At 36.6% G+C, this 16,780-nt stretch overlaps 1 protein-coding gene across 1 annotated transcript in view; it reads left to right on the top strand.

The window, feature by feature from the left end:
* The window catches only part of ARMC3 (armadillo repeat containing 3), a gene marked incomplete at both ends in the record, with an annotated part of 52,499 nt that overhangs the window by 22,452 nt on the left and 13,267 nt on the right, over positions 1-16,780 (top strand). Inside the window, 4 exons of the mRNA XM_082281933.1 lie at positions 10,346-10,595; positions 11,749-11,885; positions 15,282-15,450; positions 16,335-16,435. Of these exons, the coding sequence (XP_082138059.1) occupies positions 10,346-10,595; positions 11,749-11,885; positions 15,282-15,450; positions 16,335-16,435 (657 nt within the window). The remainder of the gene's footprint in view (positions 1-10,345; positions 10,596-11,748; positions 11,886-15,281; positions 15,451-16,334; positions 16,436-16,780) is intronic.

The following is a 16,780-nucleotide window of genomic DNA, read 5'->3' as shown; positions in this document are numbered from 1 at the left end:
CAACTGAGACAGCTAATAAAGGTGTCAAATATGGTGGAGGTTTGGTAATTAGAGCACCTGTTCATGATGAACGGGACAGAGACCAGCTTGTCATTTCACACAAGTCCTCAAGCAACCATGATGTGGCAAAACCAAATAAATTAATGAATTACTGTGCTTCCCATAGTAGTTTAACCAAAAATCTAGAGCAGAAGAGGACATGAGTCCCCTACTAGTGGTTTGAGTTTCCAGGTTTACTGGAAAAAATGGATTTTCAATAGGATCTCTACCAGAACACATAGCAATTAATATAAATAACTTCTAAAATATTTAAGCATTTAAATTTTTGCTGCAGAGCTGATGTTGTGTCATACTTCAGTAGCACATAGAAAAAAAATACAGTGGTCAAATGCCTCATTAGTTTGCAGACTGACACCCCCAGAATATGCTTTTATAAGAATTTTACCATAAGGACAGAGTTTTAATGCTGCTCAATATTGATGATAAATCCTTGTAAACTGATTAATAATTAGGCTAAGTAAAAATAAAATTGCAAAGTGCATTGCAGTTTAAAATGCCATGTGCTTATTCTAACATGTTACGTTATATGTTAAGTGTGCATTGCTCTGAGGTCATCCTTGATATATATGTCAGAATTTGTTTCTGTGGTCTGCTGGTCGGGAAAAAAAGAGAATTATGTTTAGCTAGGTATTTGCATCCATCTTCTCCATTGCATCTTTTAAATCCAGAGCAGTAAGTTGCTTTATTGAAAACTGTATAGAGTTATTTGGACAGAAGAATGCCATTTAAAGAATCTCTGAAGCTTTCTGGTTTTGCTGTGTCCAGGCATCGGGCAGTGTGGGTGCAGTCACTTCAGTAATGGATGTGGTGCACAAATGGAACAATTACACGTGAACAAAGAAACAGCAGCGTCATCTGTTGGGCAGGAAAATAAGTGATTCTGTGCCACACATCTAATCCTGGAACAAACGGCTTACCTCAGCCTCTGCCTATTTTTTCTCATTGAAAGTATAGTCAATTATTTTTGCTTTTCATGTATTTAGGATAAGATAATCATGTTAAACATAAATACAATATTAGAAGTAGCACATAGAAATAAAGTCTCAAGTGTACCAGTTAGTCAGATATTAATTTGACTAGCTCTTTTCTTCAGTATTGTCGTAGCACAAATGCCATTTCTAATAGCTGCCTTCATAAATCTGGCAGTGTCTGAATTCTGAGCACCTAATGGATTTGCCACTAAAGAAAAACATATGCTCTGGAATTTAGAACTTTGTACTGGACATGAAAACTAATTAGCAGCCTCAATAATATTTATCCTAAATTGTTTATTTTAAGTGCAAAATTTATAGCATTCAGTTAGAATTTGGGCTGGGGGAAGAAGGAAAAGGATGTTTTTTCTTTATCTGTACCAAGGGCTGCAGGAAGTTGTGGTACGTGACAGACTTATGACAGAATATTTCTCCTGGGGTTTATAGTGACTGTCATGTGACAAATTTCTGTATTGTATCTGGATTCAAGGCAGCAAAGTATCATCCCAAAATTTACAAAGTCATCAAGCTTTATGTTATTTAGCTTTCTAATTCTTAAATCCTTCACAGGAATCAGAGAACCTATTTAAATTCCCAAAGGTTATATCCATATAGGCAGTTGCAGGCATTAATTAGTGCAGCATCTGAATGTATGTTTTCTGAAATGTATCAAGGTTGTCAAGATTTGAGAGTAGTTTGGGATAGGAGGAGAGGTTGGGAACTTGTTGGTTATGAACAGCGCCCGGTGAGGAGAAAGTGGGTCGTTCCCTTGACTTTGGATATTATATCTATTATATCTGTTATTCCAAACTGAAATTCATGCACTGATCTAATGACTCAAAATACATCCTCAATCTGTTTCACCTGTAGTGAGATCGTCTCACCTTTTTCAGCTGAGATTTTCAGTACACAACAGATCTTTTTATTATTTATGAGTATGGCTGTCAAGGAATAAATTTGAAGAACATCCATTTTATCTTACATTCCAAATATAGTTATTATTAGGAAGTAGTGATTACTACCATTAGGTAGTAATATCACTAGGTAGTAATCTTCCCTATTAGAAAATAGAAAACTTAGTAGTAGCTTTTCTCTTTCAAGACTGTAGATGGAACCTAAGTCACATAACTATTGAAGTGTCAATATTACATAAGATAATACATTTGCATGAATATGTGTGTTAATTTATGAACACAACAGGAACACAAATTTCTAGAACAAGAGCTACATTTAATAGCATAAATAGGTGATAATCCACTATAGGTTGTGTCCTTTTTATGGTTTAATAGTTCTTTATGACCTAAGTTTGTTTTTCTGAAGGAGGCTATCAACAATAGAATGCTGCTGGCAGTATTGTGCAGATGTAATGTGTTTTAATACTGACCCCTAGTGACAGAATTATTTTTTTGAGCTAATGCGCTTCAAGGTAAAGGGATTTTTTTGAGTTTTGTGGGTTGTGCTGTTACTTTTTACATTAGCATCCACATCTACTGCATCCTGTAAAATACAGTTATCTCAGGCCACGAACAGATTCCTCTTTTTCCTTTCTCTTACTGTATATCCATATTATGTGAGGTACTTTATAAAAAGAAAAAAAAAAGACTACAAAGCCACTGCCCATTACCTGCAAGCTCATAAGCTTTTCCTTGCAAGTTACATCTTGACTTCCATTGAAAACTGCAAAATGTTTTATGGTAAATTTCTCCCTTGGCAGTAAACCTGAATTAAATCCTGTATGGGATGTCACTCAGAAATGGGTTCCCACTAAGACCTTAACATCACATCAGATGACTGATACACAACCCACAGACATGGGTCTGTGCCCTGCTGGCAGTGAAAAATCTTTCATACAGCCAGCTGTTGTATTTTTCACTTAGATTGGGAAGGTGTGGCTGCATGGGAAACTCCTTCTGTAGGCTTAGACACTCTAACTGTGTTTTCTTCCAAGTACAGGTCTTCTTTCACAAAAAAAAGAAAAAAAAAGAAAAAAAGAAAAAAATTGTTATGCATTCTCCTGGTTTGGTTTTTTTTTTTTGTTGTTGTTTTTTTAACTTTAGATTATATTCAAGACAAAGACCAATAAGCGCATTTATCTCTATCTAACACAGATCTCATGTCACCACATCCTAAAGTGCATGGAAATCTAAGTAGGTCTGAAATAATTTCAGACAGAACACTTCTGATCTGGGATAATGATAACTACATAGAAATTTTGCTCCTTGTAGATATAGCAAAATCTTTTGGCCTGTTTGTACACCCCTACTTTCAAAGCCTGCAGTATGATCACTGTTTATCTTGGCTGTGGAAGGCTGAATTTTACTCAGAGCATGTGTGTTGTCACCTGTAACTTCCCATGATATATTTCTGTGGGATCAGGTGAAAACTTTTTCTTCCCAGATGGAGACTCCTAAGCCTGGGAGAGAAAACTTTCTTTTGTATGATGGCACAAGTACCATGATTACTCTTGAGTGTGTATCCTTGAAATGTCATTCAGTGATATCCACAGAGGTAAATTATGCTTTTTATGAATTAAAAGTGGCAAGGTTTATTTTACATATGAGTAAATATTTCAGACAAATATATTGGTGGTTTTGTATGAACATTTTCTTTGTAGTAGATTTCTAAATTAAATTATTAAAGTGTATGTATGTTTGTTTCAACTTACTTGAGTATAGTGTGAAGTTGTTTATTTGAAGTTGTCTCTAGGGAAATTTCAGGGTTATGACTGACCTTGCAAACTTAATTCTGCCCTGCTGTGAATTTAACCTGTGCACTGACTGGCATGTTGTCCACTTGGACTGTTGTCTGGTAAAAATAAGCTTTCACAAGTAACCTTAACATTTTGACATGCAACCTTAGTAATTTTATCTTAACATAGTGGTCTATGTGTATTTTCTTAGAGATGTAATTTAAAGAGAGAAAGCTAAAAGCATAAATTTCTGCACTCTAAATCATTGTAAGAGCTTAAACTTTTAGCAAGGCAAAAGAGACTGCTGCCTTCTAAAATATGTTCACAGTTGTCCAGAAAAGAGTTATCCAGAAGTGAAAGCTCAAATTCACAGTGCAAAGTACTGTGTGTAGAGACTGACTTGGCACAGCTTTTTTATCCTTCCTCAGCTGGTGCTTCCAGAGATGAAGAAGAACCATGGTCTCCTCACTCTCTGTGTTCAGAGGAATTCTGAGGACCCTGATTTGGCTTTTTCTTTCCTTTCCTTACACCTCCATGAAGGCTGCTCTGGCAACACATGCATGTTCCCTCTTACTTGGCTTTTGTAACAGTGTGGATTCCAGACTCTGAATATTTGTGCCTAATTACTGATTTTTGCATGCACTACTTCTTGGGTCAGAAAAAAGAGAGAGGGGGATTGTGTCATTTTCATGAGCTTATCCTGGCTGAAGGTACGTGGGATTTTTGAGGAGCAAAAAGGGTATCTATTGTTGAATTTCATGCCTTCCACGTAATAGTGGAAATGTCAGAAATTCTTTACAAAGGTTGCAGTTAGTATTATAATTGAAAATCTCAGGTATCATGAACAGATAGTTCATTACCAATACTCCTGTAATATTTTAATTTAGGTATACTACAATTTTAGAACTGAGATCTGTGTAACTTTGTCAGATGACTTCCATGATAGACATTAGAAGATCTCTGTGAATTGCTAAATGAGAGTCAGGTATTACAGTCTCTGCTAACCCAGACAGTTTAAGGTTTTATTACGTCCAGACTGTGAGGTTTATTGAGTTTTGGTTTTGTTGCAGTTTTAACAAGATACTTGTCATTAGAAAATAGGATAGAGGGCTCAGTTCCTGAAATGAAAAATTAATACAGTTTGTTGATATCATCGATATTTTTATTGGAGCACAAAGGGCCCCCAGATTGTAGATCAGTCTCTTGTGCTAGATTCTCTTACTCGGAATAAACATACTGACATTAATTTCCCTTGTATAGTGAAGAAAACGGAAGTAATATTAGTCTTTAAATAAAATACGAGTGACTATTTACAACAGTCAATTGCTTTTGAAAATAATTAAATCACAAAGTGAAATTTTTGGTAAGTGCAGAAGACATTTATTGGATGTGATTATTCTGATGGCATAACCAGGCTAATGAAGAATACTAATACATTTAAGGAATAAAAAGGAAGCTATTTCTTGAGGCTTTTTCAAACTTCTGGTTATGATATTCTTTTTCAGCCAGAAATTGCATAAGAGAGCTGGATCACAAATGCCTGGTGTGAAAAAGAAGTCATGCGATTTAACATAGAGTTGATTTTAAAAAATATGTGTAATTAGATGCATAATTCTTATGCATAATTTACATGCAATTATGTATGAAAATGAGATATGCACAGGCATAAATGGCTAGCTAAGCACCTCACACACAATCACAGTAATTTTGCACAGAAATTAAACATGCAGTTGCAAACACATTTGAAAAAACTGAAGTCCAGTGAGGAGGAAAAATTTGAATTTTTTCTGAGCAGAAATTGTGTTAAATCTTCAGTCAGGAGTGGGGGGGGGAGTAATCAGCATAGAAGTGAAAAAAAAATAATTGAATATAAACCAGTTTATGTTCAGTCATGAAAGAAGAAACAAAACCAAACATACTTTACCATTTTTATGAAGTGTCGATCTCACTAGTGTAAATTTAGTACAGTCCTGAGTAAACAGTGGTGTCAAGCTGTACCACTGCTCTTCTCCTCTATCTCCCCTCCCTGGAAGGTTGTTTAGGTTAGGGGTTTGGGGGGCAGTCTCAGTGTTTTCTGGCAGCTCTTTGAACACTCTTAGTTGCTTTCTCCCTTAGGCTAGACTTTCTCTTCAGGAGGAAAATTCCCGATGCTCTGAGTAAATAATCTGTTCTTTTTCTTGCTATGGCAAGAAGGCTTGGTCACAGACCAGAGCTTTTATGCTCCTGTGATGCCAACAAAGAGGTGGTTCTTGTCACAGAGTGCTTATACTATTAAAAATAAAATAAAGTAAAAAAACCCACAGAATTTTCATGAAATTTTTATTGCTGATTGTTTTCACAACACGCTTCCAATATGTGAGCTTTCCTGTTGCACCCCAGACAACTAAAGCAACAAAATACTCACTTCAGTGACATCCATACACTTCTCCAAATTGTTTGTTAAACAAAAGTTTGTATTGTGAAGTTTTTGGTAATGATTTTATTGACAACTTAATTTATTTTTGCAGTAAAAGTAGTCAAGAAAATGTTTGTTTTTCTCAGTCTCTCAGCATTTATTCTTTGAGTCTTGAATTATCTTTTAGAGAATTTTCAAGAAAATGTCTTAATAATGTTACAATGTATATTTAAAATAAATTAATTAAATATTTATTATCTGACCTTTTAATATTTCTCTTCCCAATGACAGTTAAAAAAAATATTTTAGTTCTTCTTGAATACAGTCATTTGAATCCAATTGTAATCAGAATTTTACTGTTTCACTAAAGAGCATGCTTAAGGTCTTTATGATACCTGAACTGTGTATACCTTGATTAAGGTAAATACTTAACCCTGTTAGGGTAGGCATTCTAAAGATCATAATATGTGCTTATAAATCATAACATGTGAATTATTTTAACTTTAATTTAAGCTCTTCAATTCCTACATCTGTCTTGTGTGGTTTTTTCTTCCTATTTGTAGTTCAGATAGGCAGCTTCCGCTTTTGAGGAAAGAATGGTGATGTTGCAAATGCAACATCTTTTTTTTTTTTTTTCTCATCATTGTCTTCTTTCCTTTTCCCTAACCTTTTTTCTCCTTCTTTAGGAAAGTATGTATTTTGAATATATACACAACATGGAGGAAAAAACTTGCGGATTTATTTAATTTACTCCTTTTCCAGATCAAAAAGTGTATTTTTTTTTTTTCAGATAAACCAAGGCTCACTTCTTCCTTGAGGATATAGTTCTGTAGTGGAAGCACTGATAAATTCCACAGTCTCAGTAGGATGTGTCTGAAGGAGAGTGTTCTGGAGGCAGGGAGAGTCTAGTGCTAATCTACATTAGTCAGAGACAGAGCTGGTGAAAGCATTCTCTGACTTTTGTTGCCTTATGACAAAAAGATTACGCTTTGCATGTCTCTGCCCAAGATAGAGGGGAACAAGGACCTCCATACTTAGTGGTGTGGTATTTCAGCACCTTAAACTTAAACGTGTTCATTCTCTCAGCTCCCTTCTGAGGTCAGGTTCTGTGGCCCAGGGTGACAGTACTATTTCTGTGTTCTCCAGAGGCCTGTGGGGTAGGAGTGAGTTGAACTATGAATTCCCCATTCTTCCTTCTTCTGTGTGCATCTCTGTTACCAGGACACAGCACTGGCCTCAGATGTTCATGCCATCTTAAAAACTTATTATCGAAAGCACTGATTACCTTCAACTCTTGTTACCTGCCATTGTCACTTTGAACAAATTCTTTTTGCCTTGTGCTCAGTTGTACTACTTGATTAAACTATATGCATGAAATTGTGATTCAAAATGAGTCTGCACAGAAGTAGAATGCAGGATGGAAATAAATATGCATGATCTTCTAAATCAGTGGTTCTCAACCTTTTTGAAGTTGAGTGGCACTTGAGAAAATTGGCTGTGCTCTGTACCTTGCTGAGGTCAGCTCTGAACACACAAGGAGCCGTCACCTTGCTCTTTTGTTAAGTGCTTGTGTACTTGCTGGTTTTATCGAAATTACAGTAAATCTGCTTATAATGTGATTGGTTACGTCAGTGCTATGTATCATTCTGTAGCCACTCTGTCAGGGACTACATGTTTACTAGGAGCTCCTGTGGGAGAATATGTGTATTCTTGGGTGTAGTATAGGAATAGTAGGTCCTCTACTTACTGCAGAAATATTGGATATACTACACCTGTCAGATGCAGTGATGCATTTTATGAGTAGTGACTCTGTCCCATAAATCCTGGAGTTTCTGTGTATCTGTTGTAAAGGAGAAACTGCTTGGTTTTATTTTTGTTTTTTTTTTTTTCTTCCTGGTTAAAGTGTCTGTGTATGCACTGCATAATGCAGTAAATCTGATAGCTCATGAGCACACCTTACTGTGTATGGCCGTGTGTGTGTGTGTGCGTATGGTGAATCTCACCCAAGCTGTGCCAGCAGGTCCATCCTGGCATTGTTACATATGCTGGGAATGTGATGTTTTCCAGCAAACCAGTGATACATGTGGTGTATAGCTCATTCTTACATGTGCAATCAACATGTCCAGAATTTCTTCATATACAGCAGCCTGGATAGAGCTACAATAGCCCTGAAGCTGAAAATTTGGATAAAATTTTCATGGGCAAGCTAAGACAGTATTAACCAAAGAAGTACATACTTACCTCAGTAAAAAACCCAAAACAACCACGAGAAAGAAAGCCGCCCATCAAATAAAACATTTTCAGCTCTTTGTCATCTGGTCAAGTAGGAACAGGGAAGGAGGACACACAAAGGGAAATCCAGCTACTTGAAGGAAGACATGTCTGCAGTGTGGGACATCTGAAAATGTAAGATTCACTTCTGAATAGAGACTGAAGTGCTTGTATTAAAGCTACTGGTGCTCCAGGAGGATTAATTAGGCAACACCAAACTGACCCTGTATCTTAATGTTGCACCCAAGCTAATTCCACTCACCTTCAGTCCCTGGATTGCTGCATTTTCCCTGGTTTTCCGAACAGGTAACTACTGCCTGCCTGCCAGATTTTGTTAGATCCGTGCTCCAACACTACTTGTGAGCTGCTACTGCCTTGCACCTGAGGCAGAGATGAGAGTAACAAACCCCATTAGGCTCTGCTGATTCATTCCAAGTGTGCTCAGGAGCATCTGTATCCCCCTCTCTGACAATGTGGACATACTTGCACTAAGATGAGTTCGCAGTAAGACCTACATCATGTTGCCCATGTAATGGGATTATGTGGAACAGGTTGGCATGTATTCTACTTTCTGTCCTGTTTGCATAAAAGTGTGACTGGCAGCATTCCTCATGAGGTTTTTGTTTGTTATCAGTGCCAATAGTCGTTGGTTATATAATGTTTTCTTTTATATGTGATACTTCTAAGCTTGGTTTATTTTGTAACTGTGAAAGTTATCAAAATACTAGATTTTGGTAAGGCACTGTTACATGAAAAGATTTTCACATACAGATCTCTTTTTTACTGTGTTCACAGAAATTTAGCAAAACTTATAAAAAGTGTAAACTCTTTTGTTGAAGAGTTTTTTATGGTTTTGATGTAGACAACATACTAATAGAGGGTATATAAAGCAGTTGCAATGAAAATTCAACTTGCCATCTGTGCATTGCTAACAATATTACCAACTTTTGTTTAACAAACAGATGAGCTTAAAGTAAAATTATATATGCTCTAATAGTGCAGCTCCTTGCACCTTCTGCTGTCTCCTTCCCAAAGTTCCTACTTCATTAATAATGCTTCTTCAGTGTTTTTTTTCCTCTGACTGTTCTCTAACCTAAATCTATGAAATTATCCTTAGAAAAAAAAAATCCCAGCCATCTTCCGCAACGTTATTTGGAAATAGGTTATTTAAAGTCTAGCTGAGGACTTGACCACACCAGCATTTGTCCCAGCACTGCTGAGGGGCAGCACCCTTTAGCCGTGGATGTAATATCATCTGGGAACAGAGGAAATAAGTAAACTGGATCTGCTGTTGATAGACTAGTTGATCTGGACTCATAGTCATAGCCAGCCCTAAGCTCTGTTCTGATGAGTGTGCTGTTACCCTGCTAGCTCAGCTTGTGTAAGTCCAGCTCAGTAATTCCTGCATTGTACTGAACTGCACTATGTTCGCTTGTGAACATGTACACTTTCACTGTAAGAATGGCAGAAACTTGGTGCTTATATTTATACCACCGAGGTATCTGATCACAGACATTTACAGAGGCAGAACAAAGAAAAATGTGATTTTCTGTTCACTATAATCCTCACTAGAAATCATGCTAGAATGTTTATGGGGAAAGGTGGTAAGAGGCTACAGAAGCATTTGCCTGGAACTAAAGATACAGAAATTCTGCACCTTTGAAAAGATGCAGGATTTAATTGACTTGTTCATTTCACTCAGAAAGAATCCATGTCCTTGTAAGTTAAAGAATCCAGAAGTTTGTGTCTTGGTTTGTCTGCTTAGGTTGTTCCTCTTGAATTCTCACTGTGAGTCATATATAAATCACACACACACATATATATATATGTACAGATACATACATATGTATATATGTAAATGTTGAATTGCAATACTAGTTTAGTTGGTAAAAAAAGCACACTAAGAAGAAAAAATGGTCCTAAAATAATAAATATTTTTCCCCTCCTTCATTTTGCTAGTGTTGTTGCTGAGGCTGAAGGAATTGAGCCATTAATGAACACCTTGAATGCCCAGAGAGATGGAGCCGTTGCCAATGCCATTGCAGTGCTAACAAATCTGTCCCTGCAAGAGCCATCCCGCGTCAGTATCCAGAGCCATGGTATCATGCGTGCTCTAGCAGGCCCACTGCGCTCAACCAACAGCCAAGTGCAGAGCAAAGCTGCGTTTGCTGTGGCTGCCTTTGGTTGTGATGCTGATGCACGAACTGAGGTAAAACTACTCTTTGAGGTTGTGGTTATTGATAACGTTTCTAGATCTGAGTTGGGAGTTACATGAATCAGGAATCTGTTGTGTCTGACCTAGAAGTCCTGAGCTTTCTAGGTAGTTACTTATTTTTGAGATACTTGTTCTGCTGAATTTAGCTCAGTTTTTCAGGAGATCTTGGAAAGGGTTTTCTTTAACTTGAATTTTTGTGACTGTTTGCTTTCGCCAAATTAATGCTTTGCAGCTTTTCAGTAGCTCAAATGAGCTTTAGCCAGGGCTATATCTTGATCTGTATATTTAGGAGCATTAAACATCAAGGTTTCTTTCAGCTGCAACTGTCAGGTGAACTTTGAAGATGAGAAGTTCAGTCCTCTTTACTCTCCCTCAGAGTTCTGTTGCCCATTTTCAAGGCCTGAATGGTAATGTCTGGCCTTGATTAATGAGATATTGGATATGCATGGAGTAAGTGTATTTCAGACAAAACTCAAAATATAATTAATCCTTTGATCAGTGACATCCGGCAAGTTGAACTCTTTGCTGTTTATGAATTGGTCATAGTATTTTCTTCTCATAAATAAGAATGATGCTATGTGCATTCATAAATCATAAGCTGGGGTTTTCCCATGGGTCAAGGCTGTTAATAAGGACATGAATAAGGGGCATAGATAATTAATCTACCTCTTTCAGTGTCCTTAAAATGTCTTTCTCTTCAAAAATCCAAATGAGCAATATTTCCTCCAGCATGTATAGGAAAGGTATTGTAGCACACAAGAGAATAGGATGTTAATAAGATTGTCATACATACAATACAAATTCAAATATATTGTGATGTAAATTAGTTGCTAGGAGGCACCAGAACACAGAAAAAGCCGTGTAACTCTCTGTGGCAGTCTTGGGTTGTGTAGTCTCTTCGGGTTCCACACCACAGGCTAATAACTGAAAAGCAGGGCAGAGCCAGAAGGGATGTCTGCCTTGTACCACTCTGAAGCTCCAGCCTACGCAGAGTTCACAGAAACACAAAATCCCCATAAATGACCTTTTTTCCAGCCCAGTATAGCTTGTCTACAAAGCTTGAATGTTTTGGGAGGTGAATTTCACAGGCCGTTCTTGCTGGGATAGAAGAAAGATATAAGTGGCAATGTCTTCACTTTTCTAATAGTTAAGAAATGCAGGCGGACTGGGACCACTCATTGAATTGCTGCATTCTAAGAATGAAGAAGTCAGAAGAAATGCCTCTTGGGCTCTTATGATCTGTGCAAGTGATGAACTAACTGCTCTTGAACTGTGCAGCCTAGGGTGAGTAGAAATAATGTCAAAAGTCAGAGGAAAATTTTTGATGGGAGAATTTAATTTAAGTCAATCTTTACATATTTATAACAGAATAACAAAGCTTTCTGATAAGCTGAAACTACTTTTTCACTACAGATGTTACAGATGAAATGGTATTGATTTTTAGGAACAGAATCTTCTGACAAAATATAAGCCTGCAGAGAGAACTGTCTAGAATTATAAAACATTTATTGTTTCTGTGACTGAATTAGACTTTACACTGAAGATAACTTATATCTATCAATATTAGGGACTACAGTGCCCCATACATTTGAAACTGAAATAAAGGTTTCAGACTAAGTTTAATATACAGTAAATTGTACTTTATTACACATAGGATAGATTTGATTTACAAGCTCTGGTTAACTGCAGGTGTGCTGAAGTGTCATGTGAAAGTGGCTCTGTTTCTTAGAAACTCCCAGTTCCATATATTAATATCTGAATTACAGAATCTGGTTTAGGTTATAAGAATTATGACACAGAACTCCTCAGACAGGGCAACTCTTTAAGTTACTGTTAAATTTAAATATATGTAATTGCCCTGCTCCCTCTGCTGGGCACTTCTCTGATGACTGCACAGATACTTCAGATCCATATATGAGGGGATTTCTGAGACTCCCAGAAATTCAGATCAAGAGGGGCCCTCAAAGGTGACGTTATCCACCTATCCTAGTGTAAGACAGAATAAGGTACACTGACATATTTTGGCTTGGGTAAATACTGATCCTAGGGAGTTTCACAACTTTCTGAGGTAACCTGTTCCAGTGCTGGAATATCCTTACACTTAGAAGGACTTTCTCAGTTTCAAATATCCCTTAAAACAAATCATGTTGTCCTGCTTTCAGTGAGATTGAATAACCACTTTTTATAGCAATTTGCATTTAACTCACTAAATTTTCTCATTTTCCATGTCCCTCTCTGTTTCCTTTTCATGACAAAATAAAAAAGTTAGACAAGTTTTGTTTCTATCATTTCATCACACATATCCGAATTTCTCTAATTTTTTATGCCATTTGAAGTACCGTCTCCCAGCTTGAATGAGGTACTTCAGGTGAGGTCATACCACCATCAAATAAAGCTCAGTAATTATTTTCTGTATCTTGCATATGGCACTGTTCTTATTTAATCCCTTTTTGTGATGGTACCGAAGTAGGACTCTAATTTATGTGTCCTTTGAGTTTGACAGCGTATTATTGATAATAATACATTAAGCATAGTGTTTCAACTAGTCAGGCACTACTTCATGTTATTTTCATGTAGATCATATATCCCTGACTTGCTCATGAGTATCCAAGTAGGAATAAGTGAAAAGACTTAAAAAAATCAAAACATATTTCAATTTCAGCTCATATCACACATCTACTTCTTCTGCCTATATGTTAATTCAATTACCCTATTGCAGCAAGGATTAGATTGACTTTACATGATTGATTCTTGACAAATACATAATGGCTATTTCTCATCTCTTGTTGCTTGCGAACTGATTATTTAATAATTTGATATGATGTTCTTTGGACACTGAAATTTGGCTGAATGATCTCTATTGTAATTTCCTTGTTCTCAGTTTTTTCAAAACTAGATTGTATCTTTGCCCTTCTCCACTCACCAGGCATCTAGCCTAGAATTTCCCAATACAATTTTAAATAGTTCCAATGTTGCTTTTGCAAATTCATAGAGTGTATGAGGTAAGTATCCTCAGGGATTGCTAACCTTTTCTCCTCAAACTTATTCTAGACATGTCAAGACTACTGTTTCTACCTCCTTGTTAATATTGCTGCCAGGCATCTGCTTGAAACCTTTCTATGAAAACTGAAGCAAAAAAGGCATCAGACACTTCAATCTTTTCTGTGCCATCTGTTACGAGTTTTCTTTCCACATTGAGTAAGAGGCCTACATTTTCCTCTCTGACTTGTAGCATATGAAACATTTATTTTTGTTTTGGTCCCTGAATAGTTGTGTCTCACTTTGCCTGTGCATCTTTTGGGTTTCTCCCTTACTTTTTCTATTCTGTTGGAAGTGTCAGTGTTTTCATTTCTGTTTGATTCCTGGCTTTTTTTTTGTTTTGTTTTTGTCTCTTCATGGAATTTTTGGTGCAGCTGTATTTGTCTGGTTTTGGCTTACCTTTCCTCCATATGAGGATAATGTGCCATTGTGCCTGTAATGTCATTTGATTTAGACCCTGCTGTACACATTAGACTTTCTTTATTCATTTACACATTTAAAATTCTTGCCTGTGTTGCTTGCTGATTATCTGCAATATGCTGTAAACATACAGCCTGAACTGCTCTTCCACTATCTTCTCCCACTGCTCTCTTCTATAAGAGAAGGTTGTCATTTGCCTCGCCTGAAAAACTTGTTCTCTGGAGTTCATCTGAATTCATCCCTCCAGAAGTCTACATTGTAGATGTCCACAACTGAGGCTCCCTGTGTAGTTCACAGAAATATATATATATATATATATAGGGTACATATATAATTGATCCCTTGGGACGTGAAGAATATCTGCATATGTGCATAGTCACACACACAGATAGAAATTTGAATATGTACACACACACACACATGAAGATATCATCCTTTTTTCCTGTGTTTTTTTTTCATTCCTAAACAGTCTCAAAACTGCAGTATGCGATGTTCTCCTGATTCGGTTTCCTTTATCTTCTTAGTGAGCTTTTCCTAAGTTTTTCAGGTCAAATGTTACCAGTACGTGTGTTTCAGTACCAGAAACAGCTTAAGAATTTAACTCCTGTCCTCCCATGTCCCCACATTACTATTTGTTTCTATCTCCATGCTGCAAAAATCCTGCCATCCTGGTGGTGTTGATACAACTCTTCATGTTTCCATGCTCGTTCATGTTAAGCAAATACCTGCCAGCTGTGCTCCCCCAAATACAGTAACAGTCCTAGACCAGGAGGATTCACACATTGCATAATGCACAGCTGAATCTGCAAATTGCATTGCAGCTGGAAAGAGAGAGAGAAAGACAGAGAGATAGAGGTGGGGGGAAAGAGGGTGCTTGGACTGTATCATATGGTCAGCTCTGATCATTATTACTTTTACATCTTTTTTTTCCCAAGTTCTCTATGGTGCATAACATCCTTCTAGGTAAAAGGTTGTGGCATCCTGTCTGCATTTCTTTAGGTAGCATTTAACTAGCTAAAGGAATTGCTTTTGCTTTTGAGCACCACACAGAGAAGGAATTCTGTGCATCCCAGCCAGCTCATTGCTGGCCCAGAGGGCACAGGATCAGCCCTTGGAAGTGAATCTACCTTGGCCTTAGTAAAGCTGAAACTAACTCTGAGCTGTATAATAACAGTTAATTAGTATTTAATGATTAATTAGCCTTTGTATTTTATTTATCAGTGCTTTAGACATCCTAGAAGAAATTAATCTGTCAACAAAGCGTAAAAATAAGTTTAGTGAAGCTGCTCTGGAAAAGCTACTTGATAACAATCTTTCCCAAAAGTACAGCCGGATGGGATATTTATCATCAAGTAATATTATTACTAATGGATTCTATGATTGTGGTCAGGTAAGGTATTCTGAAAAAATTACTCTATTTAGAAAGAATAAAATTTTCCTCTTAATTTAGAAAAAGTACTGTAGCAAAAGCCAGAATCTGGCTACAGAAAAATACTTTGTTTTCCTGTCCTGAAATTTCACAGCTGTTCTACAGATCTCTTTCGATTATCTTTCTTCATGGATGAAATCATCTTCATGCTATTCCCTAGCTGTGATCCTGCCAATCCTATCTGAGCTCTTCAGACCTAGTTCCTTTCCAGATCCTTTCTCAAACTTTAGTTCTTCTGGTCTCTTTCCCTGCACTATACTTAATGCTAACTTGACATTGAATGACCTATGGACATTTTGTTTGTTTATTTTTACATAAGGAAGCAAAGAGTTCATATTTTCACCTCAGTCATGACCCTTTCTTTCACAAAAGAAGTGTTTGTATATAAAGACTGACTCCAGTATCACTTGTTAGTGCCATGCTCAGTTTAAATCCGAGAAGGACTTTTCAAAATACCCAAATGAAGTAGAAATACTGGTCTTACCAACAATCAGTGAAATACCTGCTCCTAAAGCACTTGGTTGCTTTTGAAAATTCCATCCTGTGTTGTAAAGCCTTCAGAATCAGGAACATTTCCTTATTCTGGAACTGTTTGGAATGCTTAAAAACAAAAACTACAAGCTAAAATATTTATAAACAATCTTTTCTAAGAATAATTGATGAAGAAAATGCAAATTAAGAAGAAAATAATTTCAGATATTTTGAATGACTTTATAAGTTCTTACACAGTCTTTGGTTTACGATTAAGAATTTTAAATTACTGTTTAGGTATCTTTTAAATATATTTTTTCTCTGCATCTTTAACTGAACAGAACACCTTATATTTTATGCTAATTTTCTTGTAGATAAAACATGGAGAGAAATTTTTGTCTTTGGAAGAACTAAGCAAGCAAGGGCTTACTGACCGTCGGGCAATAATCTTCATTAACGCTAAACCCCAAGAAAAGTGAGTCATGTTAGATCTACTAGCATTTGTTGTAATAGCTCATATTTTTAATGGTTTTCACTGTTTCCAGTAAAAACTTCATTCTATCTGTCTATCTATCTGTCTATACACACACATATATAAAGTAGAGACATCTGTTTTATTCACAGCACAATGCTTTTATGTCCTAGAAGGCAAAACATTTGTATTTTATAAAAAAGAAGAATTTGGAAAATAGCTTATTCAGTTGAGGTGCTTTATTTATCTTAGCCTTGAAGACTCATTCATTTAACACTCTTTGATTCCTGATGATGGGACACCCAATGTTTTATTAGCTACAAAAAAGCTTGTCATCTGCTGTAATAA

Source organism: Coloeus monedula (genome assembly GCF_965178545.1).
Source record: "Coloeus monedula genome assembly, chromosome: 1".
NCBI classification, from domain to species: Eukaryota; Metazoa; Chordata; class Aves; order Passeriformes; family Corvidae; genus Coloeus; species Coloeus monedula.
The sequence above is the reverse complement of the archived record's forward strand: the minus strand, read 5'-3'. Positions and strand labels throughout refer to the sequence as shown.